General features: G+C 35.3%; 4 protein-coding genes across 17 annotated transcripts; all 4 read right to left on the bottom strand.

Moving 5' to 3' along the window:
- Nucleotides 1-238: 238 nt before the first annotated feature.
- On the bottom strand, nt 239-3,997 carry LOC140815655 (uncharacterized). Its single transcript, XM_073174729.1, has 7 exons — nt 3,988-3,997; nt 3,850-3,875; nt 3,483-3,621; nt 2,618-2,677; nt 1,924-1,979; nt 886-1,856; nt 239-781 (listed from the first exon to the last, which is right to left on the bottom strand). The coding sequence occupies exons 1-6, from the start codon at nt 3,995-3,997 to the stop codon at nt 1,101-1,103; spliced, it is 1,047 nt and encodes a 348-aa protein (XP_073030830.1). The 3' UTR covers nt 239-781; nt 886-1,100.
- Nucleotides 3,998-4,796: 799 nt separating this feature from the next.
- Nucleotides 4,797-8,352, bottom strand: LOC140813880 (uncharacterized). Of its 12 annotated transcripts, none has more exons than XR_012114031.1 (4): nt 7,997-8,346; nt 7,322-7,862; nt 7,017-7,135; nt 4,803-5,758 (listed from the first exon to the last, which is right to left on the bottom strand). XR_012114031.1 is itself a non-coding variant. In XM_073172672.1 (2 exons), the coding sequence occupies exons 1-2, from the start codon at nt 8,294-8,296 to the stop codon at nt 7,482-7,484; spliced, it is 681 nt and encodes a 226-aa protein (XP_073028773.1). In that variant the 5' UTR covers nt 8,297-8,346; the 3' UTR covers nt 6,669-7,481. The 12 variants fall into 12 exon arrangements, 1 of the variants encoding a protein (XP_073028773.1); XR_012114032.1 differs by having other exon boundaries at nt 4,808-5,488; XR_012114025.1 differs by having other exon boundaries at nt 4,814-5,488; nt 5,664-5,758; nt 7,017-7,862.
- A 2,517-nt stretch (nt 8,353-10,869) lies between these two features.
- LOC140813566 (uncharacterized) lies at nt 10,870-18,884 on the bottom strand. 2 transcript variants are annotated; one of them, XM_073172133.1, is made up of 15 exons: nt 18,464-18,884; nt 17,158-17,307; nt 16,960-17,076; nt 16,773-16,857; nt 16,425-16,533; nt 16,263-16,330; nt 16,057-16,182; nt 15,033-15,979; nt 14,572-14,775; nt 14,427-14,487; nt 13,604-13,717; nt 12,720-12,833; nt 12,548-12,634; nt 12,045-12,117; nt 10,870-11,610 (listed from the first exon to the last, which is right to left on the bottom strand). In XM_073172133.1, exons 1-14 carry the CDS (start codon nt 18,592-18,594, stop codon nt 12,091-12,093), a joined length of 2,340 nt encoding a protein of 779 aa, XP_073028234.1. In that variant the 5' UTR covers nt 18,595-18,884; the 3' UTR covers nt 10,870-11,610; nt 12,045-12,090. The 2 variants fall into 2 exon arrangements, with proteins under 2 accessions (XP_073028234.1, XP_073028235.1); XM_073172134.1 differs by having other exon boundaries at nt 10,870-11,561.
- Nucleotides 18,885-22,322: 3,438 nt separating this feature from the next.
- Nucleotides 22,323-23,459, bottom strand: LOC140814403 (uncharacterized). Of its 2 annotated transcripts, none has more exons than XM_073173365.1 (2): nt 22,890-23,459; nt 22,323-22,727 (listed from the first exon to the last, which is right to left on the bottom strand). In XM_073173365.1, the coding sequence occupies exons 1-2, from the start codon at nt 23,278-23,280 to the stop codon at nt 22,495-22,497; spliced, it is 624 nt and encodes a 207-aa protein (XP_073029466.1). In that variant the 5' UTR covers nt 23,281-23,459; the 3' UTR covers nt 22,323-22,494. The 2 variants fall into 2 exon arrangements, with proteins under 2 accessions (XP_073029466.1, XP_073029465.1); XM_073173364.1 differs by having other exon boundaries at nt 22,327-22,730; nt 22,890-23,440.
- Between the last annotated feature and the right edge of the window lie 591 nt (nt 23,460-24,050).

Below are 24,050 nucleotides of genomic sequence, written 5' to 3'. Positions count from 1 at the left end.
AATGTCCTTATTAAAAAAAATAATATTATGATATATATGATTTCATTTTCATCATCTCGAAAACGGTTGATAATTACGCTGGACGTGTATAAAAATAGAATAATATTCAAATAGAATCATGCCACATAAAATTTTCGTCTATATCTTAATTAATATTAAAATTTACAATTATATGAATTTTTGTCAGTCAGGCCAACATGGGGAAAAAGAAAAGTAAAATTTAAAAAAAACGAAGGCAAACTATAATTCAAGCATTTTAAACAGATCTTGATAAATTAGTTTGAAACAGATTCTTGGATTTGAACTCTAATACAATCCAAATTTGAACCAAGAAAACTTCAAAATTTTGAATTTAAGGCGTCTAAATATAATTCAAGCTCAAGCGCAAATAGATCGTTGAACTAGAAGCCATACAATTCGATTGTATTCAACTCATCCTATGAGCAAATCACCAACAATCTCGATTGATCCCCCTGGTGCACACGATGTGAAAAGGTTATTCGTTCCTCTCCCCAAGTAGGGAATCAAATATTTACTTTTCTCCTCTCTCCCCCCATTGATACTGAAAACAGCATGATCCTGCTGCTGACATGCATAGAAAAAACTATAGTGGCATGAAGGATTTTGCTTTTACCCAGAGTTCAGATATCTGAGGAGATTTGCTGGATGCAATGCCTCTGTAAAGGGATATTCTTACTCATCACATCCCGCTCCATTTCACACCCACTAAACACAATTTTTCTTTCTCGTGAGACTCAGAGAGTAATATACTGCTATCCATCTGAAAGTAAGACACCAATAGATCGATTCTTAATTAATATTGTAAAGATACAAAATGCGAACCAATAAATTCTAAAATAATCTAAGGAAAGATACAAGTTATACCTCAAAGTTTCTGTTTTTCCTTCAGTTTCTTCACAAGTGATCATTCCAGTGCAAACAAATTCTAGGCAATCCTATCCACAGGATAACCAACGTAGTGAAAGTCTCCTATCTCAATATGCGTCCTGGATTCAGGATTAAGTTTCCACTTACCTTTCATGTAAAAGGAAGTCGCAACTTTACACCAAATCAGATTTCTGTCTCATCGCTTCCCACAATCAGTATTGTAACTTGCCATGAATTTCCCGCATCAGCAGGTCAGAGTTGTCAACGACAATCTTGCTTTCATGCACAATGTAACTGCATAATTCATGCTTCGGAGCTGGCCTGAATGATTTTAATTCTACAAGAGGATTAGTGATCACTGATGTATTGCATATCTCTTTTGCAGGCTGGACATGCTTCCACCAGAAATCAGACAATGCCATTTTCAAAACATACCAATATTCCTCATTGCGATATAACCTAAACAAACTACTGCCATGAACTGTCCAAACATACATGTCCATCCAATCTCGGTCCAGTATTTCCATTAAACCTTGAGCTTGGGGGATATAATAAAGTGGCACTCGTTTCCATGGGTAGGCACGGGTCATATCACCAGCAAAAAATGGACATTTGATTTCAAGAACCCCGTGTGAAGGCAAGCCATAAATATAGCTATCAACAACTCCATCAGGAGAAGCTGCAAGCCAATTATCTTCAGGATTCTTTTTTCCATGGACCTGGAATTCAGGAAATGATATGGGATTTCCGGTTATTAACTTGTACCTTTCGAGAGCTTCCTCTTCCTTAATATTGCTCCAACACGTAGCTAAGTTACCAGAAAATGGTTCGATGAACCCAAGCTTCTCTAGCCACAACTTGATTCGTCCACGAGGCCAGAAACCAACAGCCATGCCAAACGTACTCGCTGTTAGTTTATGTTTTCTCAGGTGTTGCCAATTTTTGAACCAATGCTGAAGCCCGTTGTCCTGAAGGATAGGGTGACTATCATCAGATAAGATTCCAGGAAAGCGACCAATCTGATTGCCACTGTACCTTCTGGTGCCGCAGTAGAATGGAGAAAGTACACCCTTCTTCAAGCTCTTGAAGTGCTTGTTACATAAAAAATATCCATGAGAAATAGGAGTATGCAACTTCTTCACTGCACAAGATTCATGTTAAAAGGACCATAAACCACGTGTAGCTAAAAAAATAGAAGTAACTATGGTAATATCAGAACTACTACTAATGTTACTGTAATGAGCAGAGTTTAGCACTACTGGTTGCGATATTCAAAGTTTTTAGGGTATAGAAGCATGCAAGTATTGGATTAAGCCATCAAGTACAACGTTTTGTATCTACAAATTTAATTTATATGAACAATAAATATTGGAAGTCTCATAGCATAGAACAGCCGAACATGCATGTGCAACCATTGATGTCATATGCCGCAATTTCTCATTAGTTTAGTTAAAAATATTTTGAGGCTTTATATGTTCTTAACAAGTCAATTGAGAAAAATAAAAGCATTTTTATAGGCTAACCTCCTTGAGGATGAATGCGGAGTCTCTGCGTACAATAGCATTATTAAAAAAAGTAAAGGTCGAAAAAAATACAATGAATCACAATGATGATTTCCTATCTCAAGAGAAAGGTGTACACGAAATCAGCAATTTCAATGAAATGTGTGGATATCTCGTAATATTTTAACATCTTAAAAAACAAAGAATCGAGTGAGCAACAATCTTACTCAAAAGAGCATCGACATGAAACCAAGTAGCTGAGGCTAGCTCAATTCTCCAAACAGATGCTGCAAAAAGATTTAAAAAAAAAAATACTTTCATTGAGTATATAAGACAAAATTGATAGAATTAATATATAACCGAGTTTGAGACCTGAAGCACATCTAATGATACTTTATCAGATTCAAAGCCCAATTTAGCAAGTATTAGATACAATCAGTGAGCCTATTTTCCAGTGTCCCACAATCTTCCGCGCATCACTTCTTTCAAATTTTACTTAGCATTATCAGATCACTTCTTCTACCTCCCACGTACGAACATATTCAAGTAATCTCATATAAATTGCACTTGTCACTTCCATATTGAGTAGAAGTAATGAAAACGTCGATAACAGACTAGGACAATCAAAATCAACCACAATTGCATAGAAAGAATAGAAGTAGCATTTGCTCTATTTCACTGAAAATTTTTTCTTACGCCAAGTTTGATTTAGAGCACCCAGTTAGTCATGTTCCACTGGCTTACAATGACATCATATCAGGTAAAGCCTCACATTTAGAGTACTGAAACAAAATAACTGTTCCAGATATTCATATAAAATGAAGATAAAATCCAAACTTTGTGTTTTTAATATTGTAAAAGCATTGGCCCTCCAAAATTAATTTGTTGCTTCACAACGAACCCCCTTCCCAAGCCTACTCAACACAATTCCTCAGATTAATTCACCACTAAACTAAAAATAACACCAACCAAAACCTTTCAGAAGAATCCAAATCGAGGAAAAGAAAAGCACTCTCATGGCTCATATTTTGGATCATAATGAAAAAAAAAAGTAAAAAATAAAATTATTAAAAAAAAAAACTTTGGACTTACATTTACCATCATAAAAATTGGAATCAGCAGCTGAGTAGAAGAAGTCTGAGAATTTAGGAGCGGATTTGGGTGTGGGGTTTAACAGAGGGTTTAAGGAGGAAGGAGAGCAGAACGGCTCTACCAATGCCGCGCTCTCAACCTATTCCCAGTTATTGGACTTGGTTGTCCCTTGAAATGCGATTTTGCCCTAAAGTCGCTGGTTTGAGATATTGACACTAAATTAAAGTGGCTAAAAATATAAATAATAAATATTAAAATAGTTTCATGTTTAACTATTTATGTGGACCTTTTTTTTGTTGGTTGGATTTGTATACAAGCGGTTGCCATGACTGGTCACTTTATCCTCCTCACATAATTATTCTAATACATTATCAATAAACTTTATAAAATTATCTTCAAAAAAAAAAAAAACCAATTAAAAAAATGAAAGATAATTTTTTTATAGACTCTAAAGTCTAAACCAAAGTCGAACAAAAATGCAATTTGTTGACTTGTCTTAATATACCAGACTTCATCTTCGTTTGTAATATAGATTGACAAAAGGTTTATTTTTTATCCGAATAATACGAAGATAACAATGATGATAAAAAAATTAATTGAAAAGAATAATTTAATATCCTAAAATAAAAAATAAAGAAAAATTAATTTAAAGATATTAATATAAAATGTAACTAAATATAATAAAAATTAATTTTAAAAAATTCACCTAAATGCTAGACGGTAGGTAGCCGTCCACCTATCACTTTTTAGAACACTAATTATATGACATAACCGAGCAACGAAAATGAATGTTTATGTCATTTCATTCCGACATTCGTTTCATTCAATTGTTGATTTCAGGTTATCATTAATCTCCGAGTTGTTATTTGTACGCGGTGGAATTTGTTGAAACCACAATTTTTTTAAAAAATTCGACACTATCTTTTTAGACAAAAACTTGTGTGAAACGGTCTCACGGATCGTATTTGTGAGACGGATCTCTTATTTGAGTCACCCATGAAAAAGTATTACTTTTTATGCTAAGAGTATTACTTTTTATTATGAATATAGGTAGAATTGACCCGTCTCACAGATTATGATCCGTGAGACGGTCTCACATGAGATCCACTCATCTTTTACTATAATAATGATAAATTTTTTTTTTTAATTTTATCACTTTTTTTAACCCAAAAAAAGGAACAAAAGCGTCATCTAATTTTGAGGGGAGAGAGAGAGATCAGTGAGACACAACAACGATTTCATTTTCCCAGAAAACAGAAATAAAAAGCGCACAAAATAAGCAAACACGCTTTTGTGGAAATTGCTGCTGGATACGAAAAGTTATCATCGAATGGGAGTGATTTTGGGAAGCTCAGGCTCAGCTGCATTCGTGTACCTCCCTCCTTTGCCACCAATAGATTTTTTCCCATTCAAATATGATCGGTAAAGGTCTAGGAGGTGCTTATTACAAGGTAATGTTCCTAGACTGGCTGTGTTTACTTTAAAGACAACCAGGTACAATTTACCATGAGTTTATTCATAATATATATTTGTTTCTTTTGCTGAGGAGGCTATGTTACCTACAAGACAGGTAATTGCAGTTAAAAGGAGCTCACTTTCAGAGTATGGACACCACGAGTTCAAACTTGAAATTTACTTGCTATCCGAACTTCAGCACCCTAACCTGAAAACTATTAGGATATACCATGCATGGAGACGAAATGATATTAGCATATGAAATCAAGACCGAGACAAGTCTACATGCCGTTCTATTTGGTTAGTAATTCAGAAATTTGCATCATCTAACCCCTCCCCTTTATGGTATCTCTTAAGTCAATGAATAACTTTTGGAGATTCCCAAATCCCAACTGTCATTCTTGCTGTGGTATTATAAGTAATGGCTGTACAAAAACTAGTAGGACGTTATCAGCTTCCTTGAACACACCGCTTCAAAATCATCAGGGGGATTTGCTGAAGGAATCCTCTGTCGTCACCATGATTTGGAGTTGAGAAAACTTTACAGTGACCTGAAACCCCATAATATTACATTGGAAACCGAGATGAATCCTAAAATTTCTTTTGATTTTGAAAATAAGCCCAGCAAAGATCTTCCCCTGGTGTTACTTGGTGATGGAAGATAAGTTTCCTAACTTATCTACTGTCTTATCTAATATAGCAATCACTTTAAGATAGAGAAATTACTGATGCTATTTTCGGTGAGTTATATGCACGATGATTATGTCTATGTGGTATGCAATTTGAGCCGCCAAATATCAGTATCATCGGACATTCATAGCCTGGTACATTAAGCATTGACAAATTTCAACCCAAATGTAGCAATTTAGTCAAATAATGCATACAACAACAGACAAATAAATAACTAAAAATTGTACATATCCACAAAATCAAGAATACCACTAGAGGTAAACAATAAAGGTGATTCAAGTCCAAATCCAAAGATTTAAATTGCTTTGCAGTCTCTCTTTTTGCTTCTCAGAACCCTTTATTTGTTATTTTTTTCCAATGTACACGATGGCATGAGATTTCAGCTCTACATATTCATTAATTTTTTACAATGGAACAAAGTGAACTTTACAGGGAATCAATTGAAACAACGCTACTCCTTATGGAAGCATCAACATGGATATCAGGGTTTTCACAGGAGGAAGTTCTCAGATGCACTCAAGTTAGAGGCGCATTCAGTCATTGCAAGGTTACCATGAATTACAATTGGAGCTTAAAGAGACAGCGGTACAAAAAACTATTCACTCCACAAGTAGTAGCATTCACAAATGGGACTAATGCTTTGATATTCATATGGCAAGACAAGATACAACCATGAAATAGGATAGTACAGTTCTTGTGTCCTTGTGCGTAAAAAATGTGAGCGCTACTCTTATGCATAGCATGTATGTTGATATAACACTAGAATACCATGAATTCAAGGCCAAAAAAGTTAAATTATTTACTGATGCTTGCGGCAACACTTTCCTGATGGCTGGCTACAGTTTATGCAGGTGATTGTTGAAAATTCCCAAGGATCGTCCAACGATGTTTTTTACATGTTCACTTAACCAGCAGAATCTATGACTTACAGGATTTTCTATTGATTCAGGAGGGCATGCTGACCCTATATTTGCTATCGGAACCCATTCTGCTCGTATCCATTGGTGATGAGAAAATTCTAAGTAAATTAATCTCGTGGGATAAGGAACCGGACAACAATAAATAAAGAGAATGAATTACAATATCTGTGTGTTTTTCATTGCTTTCTCTCCAAAACAAGGGACATATCCATTCCTTTTATCATTTGTTTAGCTCGGACCTTAGTTGTATCAAGGCCATCCAACCCAGCACTTATCGGGTACAATTGAAAAGAAATAAAATCAATTAGACCGTGTTTCCAAATGTTTTTTTTTGTCTTTTGAAGATCCCATGGCAAGACCCCTGCAGTTCCATATTACATATTATTTCCAACTCCATTAAGCAAGTTAAATGTGCCCGAATAACAAGTGAAAAACAATTATATACACAAGGGAAGTAGTAGCATGTTACCTTAAACTGGAGGTGAATGCTGAGAGAGTAAAAATGGTGGAAAAATAATTCCCTGAATCCTGGCTTCATTGAACTAATATACTGTAATTCCTGTAGATCAAGCCTAGTTTCTGTAGTTCCTGTAAGATCAAGCTTATCTTTGGGAGAATGTACAAATTTTGAGGACTTCAATAAAAGACTCGAGAGTATCAAGTGATCTGCCAATTCCAAAGATGGCCGGTCATTGAAATATATACTAGCGCATTGCACGTTGTAAAACATTTAGTTGAAACCTAGTACCGAATCGATGTAAATGATCAAAGAACCTTAATCCAAGAACTCAAAAAAGGGAAAAACTGGTGACCAGCAACCGCAGCAATAAAGGTGTACCACTTCCACTCGATCTCCAGCTCAACTCACTCTTCTCTTTATCAATAGCCTGCCGATCCACTTAATTTTTGAGCTGGACTTCTCGAAGATCCTATACTAGGCTTGCCCGCCAGTTTCTATCTCATCCCAACCACCATAATTAGCTATTTTATTGTCCATGTTATACTGCGAAACATCATTTTTCGAAAACCAAGAGGGATTTTCTTTCTTTCTTTTGATTTCCCCTTGGCTTCCAGCCCATACCCTGGCTTCTTCAGGTTTAACTTTCCTTGATGCACGAGAGCGATATTTTCTCTTTTTTGTGTTAGTATTTCGTTTTGATTTGTTTTTCCCTACATTTCGTATTCTCTGGAATGTAAATGCGAGAGTTGACTGTCCGACGGGAAGTGCTAGTGCCATGAGAAAAGCTTTAAGACCATTTGCCAGCAACAAAAATAAAATTATAGGAGGAAGCATCCATCCAAAGGATCGAAAAACCTGCACTGCCAAAAGAATTGAACTTTCATCAACAAAAATATGATGGGATTTCCTATCGTTCGAACAAAAAGGGTCTACCAAGCAAATACCTACATCCGCAAGAAAGAAAAAAGTTTGAGAGGGAGAAATGTCACCTTCAAAATCCAGATGCTGTCGATATAATCTCGAAGAACATTGGTCCACTGTTCAGTATCATCATAAAACTCATCGTATGCCTCTTCTCCTTCATCGTTACGGTTGTAAGATTCGGCGTTGGAGTCCCATTGACGGGACCTGCAAAGTATAAGTGGCCATGAACGGAGGAGATGATTATTGGACATGGGAATTAAGCGAAGAGGGTGAAAGTGGAAACGGGGATTTCTGAAATGCAGCAGCAGCGGAGTAGATTGGCAAGAACATAGGTGGTGACGGAGAGCATAGGCCGCCGCCGCCATTTGTTCCAAGATCTTATCCACGATATCTCTCTGGTTCCGCTATTATTATTATTTTATTTATTAATAATAAAATAATAATATTTTTATTTTTATTATTTAGTTAAAATAAGGAAAATGTGTTTCCACCAACAAAAAGTCGACATAAAATCTTATACATATTAAGGAAAAAATGATGAAAAATGTGAAAGAAGATAAAAATTGGTGTCTAATATGCAAACATCGAACTACAACTATTTTTATTATTTTAGCCACGTAAATTTATTGACAACTAATATGATAGAAACCAAAACTATATATATATATATATATATATATATATATATATATATATATATATATATAGAGTTTTGATATGCTTGCACACCTATAGTGCACACCTATGAACACCGATGAGGTGTCACTCACCTATTGGATGTGATAAAATATAGAAAAATTGCTCATCCAATGAGTTACACCTAATCAATGCTCACATAGATGTACACGGTAGGTGTGCAACATATATATATATATATATCAATATATATATATATATATATATATATATATATATATATATATATATATATATATATATATATATATATATATATATATATATATATTGGAGACCATCTTTTTATTTTGCTTTGTCCTTTGTCCCTTAGAAAGAGATCATTTCAAAGCAAAAAGGGTCAGATAAAAATAACTAAAAATATAATAAAAATTTTAACCTTATGCTTCACAAATTTCGTTTAAAGAAACTCTGAATCTAACATCTCAATTGTGATACAATAACCTAAAATTTTATAATAGGCAAAAGTTTTGTTTTGTTAGAACCCGGTGGCAACTAACAGATGTATTCAGTATGCTTTATTTGGCTAATATAGCTGTTAAATCAGTCCGAGAATTTATCTGACATGTATCAAATGATTGCATCAGTCCGAGAATTTATCTGACATGTATCAAATGATTGCATACTCATAAATTTTTTTCAAAAAATCTAAATCTACGTCATCAAAAATTTTGGTTTTTGTTTCTTGGTCCAGGTTTAGCCTAATTAAGCTATATTGGGCCTTCTTCTATTGAATTTGAGCCCATCAAAAGGCCCAATCAAATATTTCGGATTTCTCACCACTCTCTTCACAGATTCTAGACCGAACAGCTCATAGAAAGCTAGAAGGGAGGGCATGAAAACTCAAGCGATGGACTATTTCGACGAGACAGAGGATCAGAGCGGCGGCGTGACGGTGGCGATGGACGTCGACGATGTTGATTCATCTCTAGATCTCTTCGGAGAAGGCCCTATCGCGCTGGATCTTCACCGCCTCGCCGACGCCGACTTCTTCAATTCCTTCGAAGATGACTTCGATGATGAAGACATCAACTGATGCGTCGTGTATGCAATGGAATCCCTATCTTTTTATCACTAATTACTATTCACTCTATTTGTAAGACAAATTTGTGAAAATACCATGCGTTGGTTCGTAATGAAGTTGGGATTAAAAAGTTTTTTCGTTGTCATGTTGGCTTGATTGTTGATTTGGTAAGGAGATTTTGATATCATATTGGCTATTTCGTTTTATAGCCTGACAGGCTTAGCATTTAGTGTGTGAAATGAAAATACAATGGAATTTTTTATTTTCCAGGTGTTTGTTCAAACTCACCATTACGAACTATAGATTCAAAGGATTTTTTTTGGTGTTGAGCAAATGGGTAATTCCTTCAGTATCTGATTCATTGGTCTGTCTGCGTTGAATTTGGAATTTTTTTGTCCCCATAAGCTGGATTCTTTTATGGGCTTGTTTTGTTGTCTCTCCATGGCTGCAAAAGGATCTATGATTCGCATTTCACACTTCAAATATTGCTGGATTTGCTGATAAAAACAACTTTACCAATCTAAAGTTTGTCAAGTTTCTTAAAAACATAGCAAGTTGAATCTTCGAATTTATTCGGAATGGTACCGTCAAATCTTTCTGGGAGCCGATTAATCTGTTGAAGATTAGGAAATTTATTAGGGATTTGGTTGAAAAGGGCAAGCCTTGTCATAAAAAAAATGCATATGCTTCCATGAGCAGAACTATGGAAGGTTTTGGAAGACATATGGTTTGCATGATCTTTTCCATTCGGGAACTTGAAAGATTGTCGTCTTCATTCATGCTTGATCCAGGGGAAGCCAGAGAAATGGCGATTCCATGTTGATTTTACTAGTTTATTTATTAGCTTCAAGGAGCAGAACTCCCGGATAAATACGTCCATTAGAAACTTCATTCTTCAGTCATGAAGCTTTTTATTGACATTGGTCATAATAGAACAATAAAAAATCCACCTCAATTTATTCACACTACTTCTATAGCAAACTGGTCAGAGGAAGAGGATTGTTATAACTTGAGTGCCAGAAATTCTCCACTCTCTAGTGCAGGTGAATCTCTCGAACTTTTCTTATCGACATCATTTATTAATGTTCAGTTAAAGAACCAACCACAGAGGATGAGGTACACTGATTAAAATTTCTATCTTAGCAACATTGTCTACTCGAACAATATGCATTCGGCATGTTTAGGTTTGGTCAAGGAAACCTTGTTAATGAGACCTAGTTGAGTTAACTTTGTGCTCCAGAATTGGAAATTTATCTGCACGAGTCTTCGGGCTCATCGATAATCAGGCCTATTTTTTATTGAACCACGTCATAGAAAAATTGACTATAATAATACAGCACCAATTTGTTATCGATGGAGGTCTTACCTTACAACCACAGCTCATGTAAGTTCCATATGGATTGCTTGAGTTATGTATGCTAGGCTGGAAGTACCTGTGAAATAAATGTGATTGTGCCTTTATATATATTCAAACTGACGGCTAAAATCTCATGAGTATCCAAACATGTCTTCATATCATGATAAAAAAACGAAGAAAGTCAAACAGTTAGTTCTATTTATAGTCAATGATGCGAAACATATCGTGAAATATTATGACTGAAGAAAGAAGAAATTCAAAAGTTCTGTTTATAGTTAATGGAAATGAAAAGCGAAACACTTTGTGTAATTTTTCAACTGATCAACATTTCTTGATGATCTGTAGCTTTAGGTCAACCAGTAACCAGAAGCTGGAAATATAGGCAATACATTTACTTCATATTTTCAAGCAATATCGAACTAGAAAGTGCCTATTTGCAAGTTAGCAGTATTGGCGATGATAGCTGCAAAGATCTGTACATGGCAACGAACTATTCCCAACTTCTGTACATGCATGTGCGTGTCACTTGTCCATTCGGATGTAGCACATCGAGCTGCAGATACACTAGCAATGTCAGACCTCGAGTGATGGTAGTAGCCTACCTGGAGAAAAATAAGTTTCGTGTTTTAATGCTAAATACCATGTGCGGCTATGAATTTGTGGCAACGGAATTGAACGAATAAATCACAAATTTCACTTCATGAATTGTCTTGACTATTCAAATGTTATATATATATATATATATATATATATATATATATATATATATATATATATTTACAACAATATATATATATATTTTACAACAAATATATTTTTATAAAGCATTGTCTGTGTCGCATCGCTCAGTTTCTGGAACCCAATTTCTAAGAGAATACATACGAACACAGATACCATTGTTTTTATTTCGATTCATAGAGTGTCTGACAGATAGGTTTGTGGATATATGCATCTTATGGATAGACATCAAGTATAACGAAAAGCAAAACGAGAATGGCATTCAACGTTCATATATTTAAAAAAGTAAAAGACTGACCATAATCCAGGAGCATAGCCCGTTTAAGGCTTTCACTCAACAAAAATCAGCCTCCTATTGTATATGCCGGAACCTTCAACCAAGAAACCAAAAGTTGATGTAAGCATTTGAATATAATACTACACACAATAAGAACATTTATTGATATATCTGTAAAGCTAGAAGAATATCCCGAGGAAGCTGCAAAGGGTGATTAACCATTATGAAGTTAGACAAGGCTAGATGCACCTACATCTCAATTCTCGAGCAAGGCTTTCCTTTGATAAGTCAAGTTTGAAGAGCAGGTATGATTGTATCATCATTAAGAAAGAATGCTTATATAATCATAATATGACAATTAATTACTGATTAAAAGCACAACCCACTAAATTTTTTTAGCGATCCTCCCTCGTTCATTAACCTTAGCTTAGTTCACCACGAGTAGTACATTTATTTCATTGAGACGTATATTTAAAAACAGCAGGAGAATAGTCAAAGGAGTGCAATAATAAACCTTCTCATACCTCAAACATGTTGTAATCAGGAATGGAGGATACTTCACCGTTAAATTCGTGGGATATATCACACTGAAGAATCCTAAGCTTTCCTTCCTGCAACATTTTAAAGAAAGCCAACATTAGAGACTACTAAACAAGATCTGAAACACCAAAAAGTGGACACACTTGTTTAACCTACCTTGGTTCCATATACAAAGCCACCACCAACTGCAGGATGGAAACAGGCTACATTAACCTCATCTTCTGCACTGGGAAGAACCGTCACAAGTTCCATATCGGAAATTCTATAGATCTGCAAGATAAAATTAGATTCTTAGCAGTGTGTAAGAGATATAGATAAATAACAATTGCACCACAAAAGCGTTCTGCAAATACTTTGTATATCTTAAACTGAACATAGTATTCAAACAAAAATGCAATACACGCTGTTTCTCATCACCAAGTCGTCGTAATCCGTATACCTCAACAAGTGAATCACTACAATTGAGCAATTTTAGATCATAAACAAAAGGCATTAGTTTCCAAGTTATTACTCCTACATATGCCACTCAAACATTCATTTTTTCTGATAATAACCATGCATCTCCTCTTCCCCCAACCCCATCCTCCGCGGCCTCCGCCAAATAAAAATAATCAAGTGCAACCAGAAGCTGTCTCAGCTTCACAGTCCCGTGCCCCAGTTTCCTGATACTGTCATGGGGAATTGGGATTTCTATCATCATCCAAGGAGAATTGAAATCATGGTTCATGAATTGATGATACCATATCAGCTGTGACCTTAGGGCCAAGGTACTTCAATGGCTTTTGGCCAGGGACCAGGGTTCTCAGACTATTTATGTAGTGACAAAAGTCGTGGTATCTCTCCATTCTAATATCAAAATATTTTCACTGGTAATTACTTAGAGAACAAAGAAGCAACTTTACACCAATATAGGAATGATTTTTCAAAAAGAATTAACAAGGAAGTTATAATGAATAAGCACCCAGTTAACAGGGAACATTATAATTAACTGGTCATATGCACAGAATTAGTAGAAATTAGAATATGCACACGTATCTAACCTCCAGGATAGTATAAATTGGCATTGTCTGATCTCCATCAATAACAACACTTTTAAGAAGGGAACTGTGGCGCCGACCGTAGGCAAGTAGCAGATGCTCTGATGTAGGAGAGAACTACAATTGCAAAAAGACTTGCAATCAATTGTCCAAATTGTTAACACTTACATTAACAATTTGGCAACTAAGCAAACAATTATGATGTCTGAGACTCTGAACAATATTCAAAAAGCACAATACCCAGTAACTCCAATTTTCATGACAAAGCTATATTGGATATCTACCATCAGGCCAAGGATCAATCTACCAACATGATGTTCCTATATGAAGCAAAATCTTTTGCCAAAATGATAGATGGTAAATAGCTATGTACACTGTTCCACATAATATAGTGCCATTCTGCTGCACAAATGAAATATATCTGCTCTACAAATATCCTTTTTCTCATTCACCTCACCAATCCAAATCTTTCAACTAGTACATTTCATTACCAATACAACATCAACCAGCATACGAAAGACCCAAATAAAAAAAAAATAAATATGATCAACACACTTAATTATCACAATATGGTTTTAAATGCCTTTATTCGGGGAACATTTCAATTTTCTAACTTTGTATGAAATGTCCACAGAATCAGTTACGAATACAAGAATAACAAATGCCTTTATATAAAAGGTTGTTTAAAACAATCAACAATGCCCAAAATTTAAAGATAAATTGAAACACCTCCACCAATTTCCAGATCAAGATGCAAAATAATGTGTTGCTGAATATAGCAACTTTAAATAATATAATGTGGAAAAGTTTCAGCAATAAAACTAACCTGTATTGAAGTCAAACAATGAGCAGCTCTGATAGCTCGAGATGCTAGAACTGAGCCAAAACTACATATGCAGAAAAAGTACCAGTTTAAATAAAAGAGTAACCTTTTAGAAAGCTGGAGGCTAGGTAGATATTTTGAGACTCACGCAGCTGCTTCAAGGGAATAAATCCTTAGCTCATACACAACTTGGTGTGCTAAAACTGGATGCCTAGTTGGAGATGTTGAAGCTTCTGTTACATCGTGCCGAACATGGCCTTGGAACCCTGGATCCGCTTCCATGTTTGGCAGGATACACGCCACACAGACAGCTAAAAATCTTCCACATGGTGAAAAATGTGCACCCATTTCACTACAAGAATGTATCTTACAAGTCAACATTTGGAGAGAAGCAGAGAAGAGACATGAATGAAAGAGGGCACAAGAAATGGTGATGAAAATTAATAGCTCACATATTGAGTTTACCATGGCATCATGAATTTAAAGTCCTAGAAGTCCTCGAAAACTTCAATAACGTAATGATGTCGATTCATTTAATAAAACTGACAGTCAATTATTAAACTACAAAGAAACAACAATTATAGTTACCACTAGTAAAGTGATGCGTACCTACAAAGTACAGCATGGGGAATCGTTAAGAGACATTGTTTTGTATCAAGAGGAGCGCAAGGATTTTTCACATCATGAGACCATATTCTAAGTTTCACTGTGCAAGGTAATTCGGCAGCTGCAGCTGCAGCTAGAGATATGGCTACCTCGGATTGCACTTGATTCATGAAAGGTTGTGAATTGCTCTGGTCTGATGGAATACCGTTAAAAGCAGCAACATCACTAGATCCAACTAATGGGATCGTGCGAGACCGTGAGGACTGGTGGCGTGAACCTGATCTACTAGAAACCCTTGACGTGCCAACATTGTTTGGAATTACCAGAGGAACAATCGATGATGGGTTCCCCATTGCACTATAGGAAGACAAACCTTCACTAGCGCCTCCATTTTGTGGGAGCAACGCAGGTTGGCCAGCTTGAGTTTGAGTTTGACCAATAAACCAGCCTTGCAAAAATGGAATCTCCCAATATGCTGAGTCACCCATTGGAAAAAAAGGATTGCTTGTCTCTTCGGTCTGCATATCTGACTCCATTGCATCCACTGCAGGCTGAGAAACAGCATCATCCATTTCCCTTGTTAAGGAATTATTTTGCACATCTTGTCGCACAGGCGAACTACTCGATTCGATCGGAGACAATACAAGTTCATACCGTCCAGAAGGAGTTGAAAAGGTGAGAAGCCGCACAGAGGCAGAAGAATCCACCATCTGTTGTGAAGCATTAGGGTTTGCATCCCCATTATTCTGCTGGGAAGGTGACATTCTGTCACGTCGACCAATTGAAGGCCAAAGCAAAAATGGTATAGACATAATTGGTGGTTCATTTCCAGAATTTGATCTATAAGAAGAGTGAGTATCTGCCAAATATATAGTAGGAGGGGGGTAGCGCAAGTATCCAGGGGAAGTTGCCAGCGTCATTGAAGGGTCTGATGAGTCAAGATCATTGACCTGTAAAGAGCAACATCATATGACTTACGAAAATCATAATAAAATTTCTAGGCATGCCAGAATGGCAGAATCAATACCTCAGCAGTAAGAAGAAATGGCGCAGCATGTGGGTGGAAGTGCACAGCACGGAGTGAACGGCATGTCCTCAGTATAATCCTTGGCGAGGAAGCCTCCCCTCTACTATTGTAGTGCCATATATAGAGCTGCCCCAAAAACAAAGTCAACATATCATAGCCATTCAAGCTTAGACCTGAGGCCAATTGCTACAATCTGAAATTCTAACCTTGCGACCTGAAGCTACAGCCAAAATTTCCCCTTGGGCATGGAAGGCAATTGAAGCTATTGGGCGATCTGAATGAAGGGACATTTTACAAGCTATATTAGCGGTGTTCAAATTAACAAAATAGAAAAAAGACTATTCTTTATTCTGAAGGTTATGGATTACAAAAGTCGCGCGATCCAATACAATCTGCAGATTTTGCATCCCATAATCGAACTTCATGGTCCAAACTTCCACTTGCAAGAACTTCTGGATGGAGTGGATGGAATCTCACCTGTAGAAATTAAATGATGAACATTTGTTCAAGTTAGAGCCAAAGAATAGCTCAAAATATAAACCATTCTATTAAATAATAACGATGATGATAATAATAATCTACTTTTACCACCAAGCACAGGTCAATATAAAAGTTTGAACTTCATTCCACCCTTCCATCGATAACTTTATTCAGTAAAGAACCACAACATTATCCCACAAACATTATTGGATCATATTTCACAACAGTATACTTACCACCCAAGGTGTCCTCCGATGACCACTCAACACCTTTAAGCATTTTCCAGTTTGATAGTCGATTATCTTAACTGTATGATCTCCACTGCCAACATTAAAAGCAATGGCAACATTAAAAAATATAGTTAAATTTGGAAACAAAATATGCAACAGAGACAGAGAGAAAAAATGAAATGGAGAAACTAACTGTGTAGAAGCAAGTGTCTTTCCATCGGCACTGAAGGCTGCTGCAATGGTAGACCTTGGTGGAGGTAGTAGAGGGCAATACCTGGCTGATAAACGTAACAATGACTCTGCCTCAGCCCTGGGGTTCAGATAATGATTTTAAAACAAGATAATCACTGATACATCAAAGTCAAAACAAACAAACAAAACAAGATAATACCATGAAAAAAGCTCCTGTTTCGCATCTTTAGCTATTTCACATTTGATTCCCGAGAAATCAGTATGACTTGATGCCTTGCCCCATAATCTTTTTGGAGTCCGTTTTGTTCGAGGAGATACCTCCCTTCGAGCTAATAAGTTATATACATTACTGCAAATGAACATAGCATGTCAAATACAATGAGCATTCCCATTCAAGCACGTGCCACAAAGTCTTACAATATTTGTTCTATTTTGTACAGAATATAAGAATTCGTAACCATATAGTTATCACTTATCACAAAATAGCAGTAATAAGATTTTGACTAAAGAAATCCCAAATAAAAACCTAGAATAGCTCATCCAGAAAATTAATATTTAATCTAATCAGAGACAAGGTAGCTGAATAAAAACAGATTATATAAACAAAATCTATGTAATGTAAGACAATCACATTTTAGGAAAGGCCAAAATGATGAAAAACAAGAACTATGTGCATTAAAATAAGGACAACTGTAAGACGGTCGTCACATTTTGTTTTCAAATCAACATATATAAAAATTGTCACATAAAACCCAACTCCAAATATACCACGTATAGAAAGTAACACCAGTGTATCACTGATCAAATACAGCTAATTCGTGTTTTGGCACCTTCGAAAAGGACATAAAATTGTAGCATTTAAGGAGATTGTCCCGATAACTAATAAAATAAAGAACAACTAAAAATGGAAAAAAGGAAAACCATAATCTGAAACGAGACGCATAAAAAGTCGTCATCCAAAAATCTAAAACCAATAACTATTTCATTTTACAAAACCTATCATTAATTGCCGGGCGCCAAATTAATGCAGGTTAATTTGAATTTCAGCGCACAGTGTTTATGTTCATGCGACATTAGCATCATTCCATTTATAAAATTAAAATTAACAAACATCTCTCACGTGACACGTGATATATATTATTTAGTAAAATCTAATCAAGAAGCAAATGAAAGTAACTTTGAACATCTGACCTAACTCTCAATTCTATTTCAACAAACTATCACAGTTAACTTATGAAAGGTTTAAACATAAGCTAACGCAAGCCTATTTTACAACATTTTTTTCTTTAAAAAAGAATCCAGCATAAGGTACTTAAAAATTATGAACACGTGCACGTAACTCGACACCAGCCACTCAACATTGAGCTTACCTCAATTCGAGAATGAAATTATAAAATTAGAACAAAATTCAGCACAGAAAACAATGACTTTATATAATAAACTCCGCATCTATGCGTACAGGAATTATGCCAAATTGTTGTGAAATCAGGGCATAAAGTTCGAACCTTTGTCTCGAATTCGATTGCTGGGAATGACCCTCTGGGAACGTCACCTGTCTCTGCGGCGGCTGAAAATTTGACGACGATTGTGCGGTGAGGGAGGCTGAATTATCGGGCCACGTGGACAATGACGTCATGATACAGCGCAATATACAATTAAAATTAACGATTCAACAGAGAAATTCGTCGAAAAAAATGTAAACGATTCTCTGCCATGTGCGAAGCTTTGAAAATTGGAGAATTGGAGGTTTTATATATACAAGCTAATTACGCCAATAGACCGAGAAATTCCGTTGGAATTTTTCAGAATTAACAGGGAGGGTGTGGCGGAGGAGATCTGGGAGGCGGGGGCTGATTGGGGAGAGAATTTTTAGGGGAGAAGATGAGCAAAGCAACCGGGGTTGAAAGCAGTGGGGTTATGAATATTTTCCGCCAATGAGACGGCAATAAATTTTATGCCACGATTTGACGGAAATGCCCTATATATACTTAATAATTTTGTATTAAGAAATAAAGATGGTTTATGGGCAAAACCTTACTCATTTAGACTTCGCTATTTTATCCATTAAAAGGTAGTTTAAACTCTCTATTTTATTTCAAATTTTGCAAAATCATCTTTTAGCCCTCTTTTTGTGGATGTTGTTATACTTATCAAATTGCCCAAAAGTATAGGGCAAAAACTTGTGTGAGACGGTCTCACGGGTCATATTTGTGAGACGGATCTTTTATTTGGGTCATCCATGAAAAAGTATTACTTTTTATGCTAAGAGTATTACTTTTTATTGTGAATATGGGTAGAGTTGATCCGTCTCACATATTAAGATCCGTGAGACGGTCTCACATTAGACACACTCAAAATATAGAGCTACGAACCTATATACCATGAATATATATATATATATATATATATATATATATATATATGTGTGTGTGTGTGTGTGTGTGTGTGTGTGTGTGTGTGTACTGATTCTCACAGCCTAACTACACAATCGCATCAGATAGTTTCTGACGTAGGTTCCTTCAACAACACTTAGCATCACCCTGTAACATTTCTTGTCTCAGTGTATATAGTAAAATAATTTAATTTTAAAAATAATACATGAGAGGAGAAATAAGTATTGGTTTTTTTATTCAAACATATAACATATTATTTACATAGTAACTTCTTGTAGAGGAGGAGAATCTTGTTTAGCTATTAATTGTAGCTGGAATGGAATTACAACAGACATAAGAAATATACAAATTTTATTTTGAAAGAAAAATAAAAAGGTTCAATGATATCTTGATTTTCATGTCTTGATATATATAGAAGTCTTGGTTGATTTGAAATCTAGACTTCGGACTTGTTCAGCATCGGCAATTAATATTTCTTTCATCTTAATCTTTACATAAGATTAAGATCCCTTGATCTTAATGTTTGTTCGATCATTTGATGCCAACAAACATCTTTTTCGACCACTTGAAAATTGAGAAAAAATCGTTGGTCCAGAAATACCATATTTAAGTGCGATTGGGGCATTATCATATTTCGCAAATTGTGCTCGCCCAAATATAAGATTTCTTGTTAATATTTTAGCAAGATAAACTTATGTCCAACCCGAAGACATTGGAATGATGTAAAACACATATTTCGTTAACTTCGTGGTACAACTGATATGAGATTATTTTATTCAACAAAATCAAAGTCTTATTTAGTTGGATATGCAGGTGCTTGATATCTTTCTGATCCATATAAAGATAAATCCCATATGGGTTGTGTGTTTACATGAAGAGACAATTCTATTTCATGAAAGTCACTGAAGCAATCATTAACATCTCAGTCTTCAAATCACTCTGAGATCATTGCAATACATGAAACAAGTCGGGAATATGTGTAGTTGAGATCCATGACACAATATATTTAAGAATTGTGTGGGTTTCCGACAAAGATAGCCCGACAATAATATTCGAAGATAATGCTGCTTGCATTGCACAGTTAAAAATAAGTTATATCAAAGGTGATATAACAAAACATATTTCACCAAAGTTCTTCTATACACAGGAGCTTCAAAAAAATAGTGATATGGACGTCCATCAAATTCGCTCAAGTGACAATGTAGCTGACTCATTCACAAAGACGTTGTCAATTTCAACATTCAAGAAATTGGTGCACAAGATAAGGATGCATCAATTGAAGAATCTTAGTTGGTTGAGATCATATTAAGTATCTATTGTTATACTTTTTTCATTCGTTCAGTTTTTTCCCATTGATTTTTACTGACAAGGTTTTAATGAGACAACATTTGCGTCCCCATATCTCTTAGAAATAATTTGTTGAGTCGATAATCATTTAAGGGAGAATATTTTAGATAAAGTATTGTAGATGATTATTGAGATAAATTTATATTTTTTCATGTTATCAATTATTCAAACTCTGTAAATATAGTCTATAAATAGAGATCTCAAATGATGAATAAAATATTACAATTCATTCGCTCGTCTTTATATTTTTTACTATTTATAACAAAATAGATATTACACAAAAATAAATATAAATATCACATCCAATCAATGTTCTTAACTTCTGAAACGTGGGGAAACTCAAAAAATCATTCAGAATACTTGACAAGAAAGTGAAACGTGGATCAATAATTGACTAAATCTATGTTTCATGCAACTTAATGCCATTGTTTTTATATTTTTGAACTTATTGTTTTAAAATTTATCATCCGATTTCTCTAATTTTGTTTATTTTTCATGATCGGCCCAATTAAAAAATAATAAAACCAGAGAAAAAATAAAAACACAGACAATTTTAATGTTCTTTGGTCTAACCAACATACATACATGAGGCCACACCCATCTATCAAACAAATCCACAAAATATAAGTATTTTCAATCGTACAAGAACTTATTCAAATAAAATATTCTCTATTTTCTAATGGTGTCTCTATGACGAATATATTCAGTAGAATTCAATTAACGAATATCATTCGTCTTCAATATCCACCAATTTGAACTCGATCCGATAACATGCAGATTGTTCTCTTCCGATAACGTCACATTTGATACAATTGTGGAGCGAGAGGATGATGCCAAAGAAAAAGAAGGCATCACTAGTTTTATAGGGATGTTAAAATAGCTCATGGGAATAACAGTTATACTAGCTAGTTGTAACTGTTGATGATATAAATAGGAAATAAACTTACACTTGTATTCATTCATATATATTTCTTAGTTTTCTCGTTCCTTAATCCCCCTTCTAGAGAGGCTAGCTACGTCGAATTAGCTATTTATCAACTTTCGTCTCTCGAGGAATGAATCATCAGTGAGTGAATCCTTGTGCACATTCAACAATAGAAAATCTCTCACAACAGAATAATAAAAGTGACGATGTTTAATGCAATGCGGAATGAACAGATTCGTTTTGGCTCGTTAATTTCACGCCCAACTAACCTGACAAGCTCATTACATAAAATATGCTCTATGCAAGAAATATAGCTCACTCTTGAGAACTCACCTTCTTCTCTCAAAAAATATTTGAATGAATATCGTACATGAAAGCAACTAATAACAAATCAGCTCTAAAATATTTGACATTAAAATCTCATCCATCTCCCTCAACCACACATGGCCAATCTCGGAAATCGTCAAAATGAATAGGAAGTCTAATATATAGAGAACTCCATAATATCTGAGACTGACAAACTCTTTCAAACTATTGCGTATTATCTTCTCTTATCAACCAAGATAATACCTTTTTATCTTAATAATATTTTCAACAATCAAAATATATATTCAACTAAATATATTTTCCAATTAATTTTTATTTTTTTTTGACAAATTAATCTAAAAAAATGAAGCTAACAGAAGATAACATCTAAGAGAATTTATATTCTTCTGCGGATACTCAATATCTTGAATTCTTGGTCCGACTTGCGGAGGTGCACAAGTAAAAAACGATTTAGTGGCAAAATAACCTGAACAAGAGACCTTAACAGAACAATTAAGGCAATATCAAGAAAATTAACTTTTGATTAGCACAGAATAGCACATTTTCATATGTCTGAATCTCTCGATTGACCTCTGGCCGAGGTGGTTGCTATCTTCTTGTGCCTCATAATTCTCAAGCTCTGTCTTAGTATGTCCATCTCCCTCTCCCTCATGGATTCTTGATCCTCCATTGATATTAGCTTTGCTTGTAGAATCTCAATTTTCTCTTCTTGGGATCTAAGTTCCTTCTTCAACTCCGTCAACATGTCTTCTTCCTCTGTTTTCCAACCCATTCTTTCTTCTAATCAGAAAACAAGAACGTAGATAAGTCGAGGAAGTTTTTTGATTCAGCTGTGTATTTTGAGCAATATCAGTGTTATTTTAATTGTATTTGGGACAGTGTAAGTAAAAATATGGGAACTAGATTTGCTGCAAAATCATTCATTCCAAGTAATATTACCTCTACGAGTCCTCTGGATAAGATCATCAAGCTCAATCTTGACTGCAAGATAGAGCTGTTTCCATTTCTCCACAGTTTCATCCCTCCCCATTTGCCAACCACTCTCACATTCATCACCCTTGTTTCCCATGCATTCCAACCTCATCTCTTCCTTTTCTTCACAAGCCATTCTCAGTCTCTTCAGCTCCGCTTTCAGTCTTCTCCTATCCCTCTTCCACTCCGCTTGCTTGAGCTCGAAAAAGATCGATTTGCTCTCGTAAGATCGGTATTCACTCTCTCTAATGCTCATCATCTCGTTGATCTCCCCTTGGAGAAGCCTCACTTTGTTTTTCAAACTTTCCACCACCTTTTCACTCGGGTTGCACTGGTCTTTGGTGTGAGAACTGCCCATCCTTCCACTTTCTTTTTCTTTTCTTTCTTTCCTCTTTGTTGAACAATAATTGTGGCCTCTCGAGATTTATTCAAGGTCAATTATTGTGTTGAAAATGAAGACAAAAAAGAGTATGGAGACACATGCTGCTATTTATAAGACATGCGTGAGGGACATGCAAAATCACAAGTAGAGGAATTTAAATCCATCTAGGCACATGAAAAGTGAAAACCATTATTAGGAAAAGGAGCAAATCCCAAAGAAGGACAACACTCCCTTTATAAAATCAATAATCTTTTATTTATCCCTCTTCTTTTTAAAAAAAAATTAAACATATTTGCCATATCTACAAAGAGTTTTATGTCTGATTTTCAACAAATATATGGTTTTAAAAACCATTAATTTACAATTTTCGCAAAAAAAGTGCAAATGCAATTTCTTTTAGAAAAAAACTTTGAACTAATGAAATTAACCCTTTGCATCTTTATTTTCTTGGGTAGACGCTTGAAAAAGTGGTCCACGCAAAATCTTTCATTTTGAATGACAAATATTAGTTCAGATGCGCTCCACCTGCAGGCACATACCGACACCAGCAGAAGTAGTCCTTCAAAAGGTTTGTCTTAGGCAACTAGCCCCTCTATCGGCAGAGCTCGGACAAGCTAGCTAGAGATCGTGAGCAAACATCGGCAATATTTTTTATATGAATTTAAATATAAATACTTTTTTTATATACTTTTCGATTTCGGTTTCGATTTCGCATCATTCTCCTCCGTCGAGGTAATTTAATTTAA

The sequence above is a fragment of the Primulina eburnea genome, chromosome 15 (genome assembly GCF_022965805.1).
Source record: "Primulina eburnea isolate SZY01 chromosome 15, ASM2296580v1, whole genome shotgun sequence".
Taxonomy (NCBI): Eukaryota; Viridiplantae; Streptophyta; class Magnoliopsida; order Lamiales; family Gesneriaceae; genus Primulina; species Primulina eburnea.
This window is presented reverse-complemented; position numbering and strand designations above follow the sequence as displayed.

Excerpts from the sequence above, each read along its gene's own strand:
- LOC140815655 (XM_073174729.1), bottom strand. Across the intron at positions 1,980-2,617 it reads TCATGTCGATGCTCTTTTGA|CACTTCAAGAGCTTGAAGAA; the intron begins GTAAGATTGTTG and ends TTATGTAACAAG. Across the intron at positions 1,857-1,923 it reads TTCTACTGCGGCACCAGAAG|GACAACGGGCTTCAGCATTG; the intron begins GTACAGTGGCAA and ends CCTATCCTTCAG.
- LOC140813880 (XM_073172672.1), bottom strand. The coding sequence starts at position 8,296 with ATGGCGGCGGCGGCCTATGCTCTCCGTCACCACCTATGTTCTTGCCAA. Across the intron at positions 7,863-7,996 it reads ACAGCATCTGGATTTTGAAG|GTTTTTCGATCCTTTGGATG; the intron begins GTGACATTTCTC and ends TTGGCAGTGCAG.
- LOC140813566 (XM_073172133.1), bottom strand. The coding sequence starts at position 18,594 with ATGACGTCATTGTCCACGTGGCCCGATAATTCAGCCTCCCTCACCGCA. Across the intron at positions 16,858-16,959 it reads AAGACACTTGCTTCTACACA|TGGAGATCATACAGTTAAGA; the intron begins GTTAGTTTCTCC and ends TAATGTTGGCAG. Across the intron at positions 12,118-12,547 it reads CTGATTACAACATGTTTGAG|GTTCCGGCATATACAATAGG; the intron begins GTATGAGAAGGT and ends TCTTGGTTGAAG.
- LOC140814403 (XM_073173364.1), bottom strand. The coding sequence starts at position 23,280 with ATGGGCAGTTCTCACACCAAAGACCAGTGCAACCCGAGTGAAAAGGTG. Across the intron at positions 22,731-22,889 it reads TATCCAGAGGACTCGTAGAG|AAGAAAGAATGGGTTGGAAA; the intron begins GTAATATTACTT and ends TTTTCTGATTAG.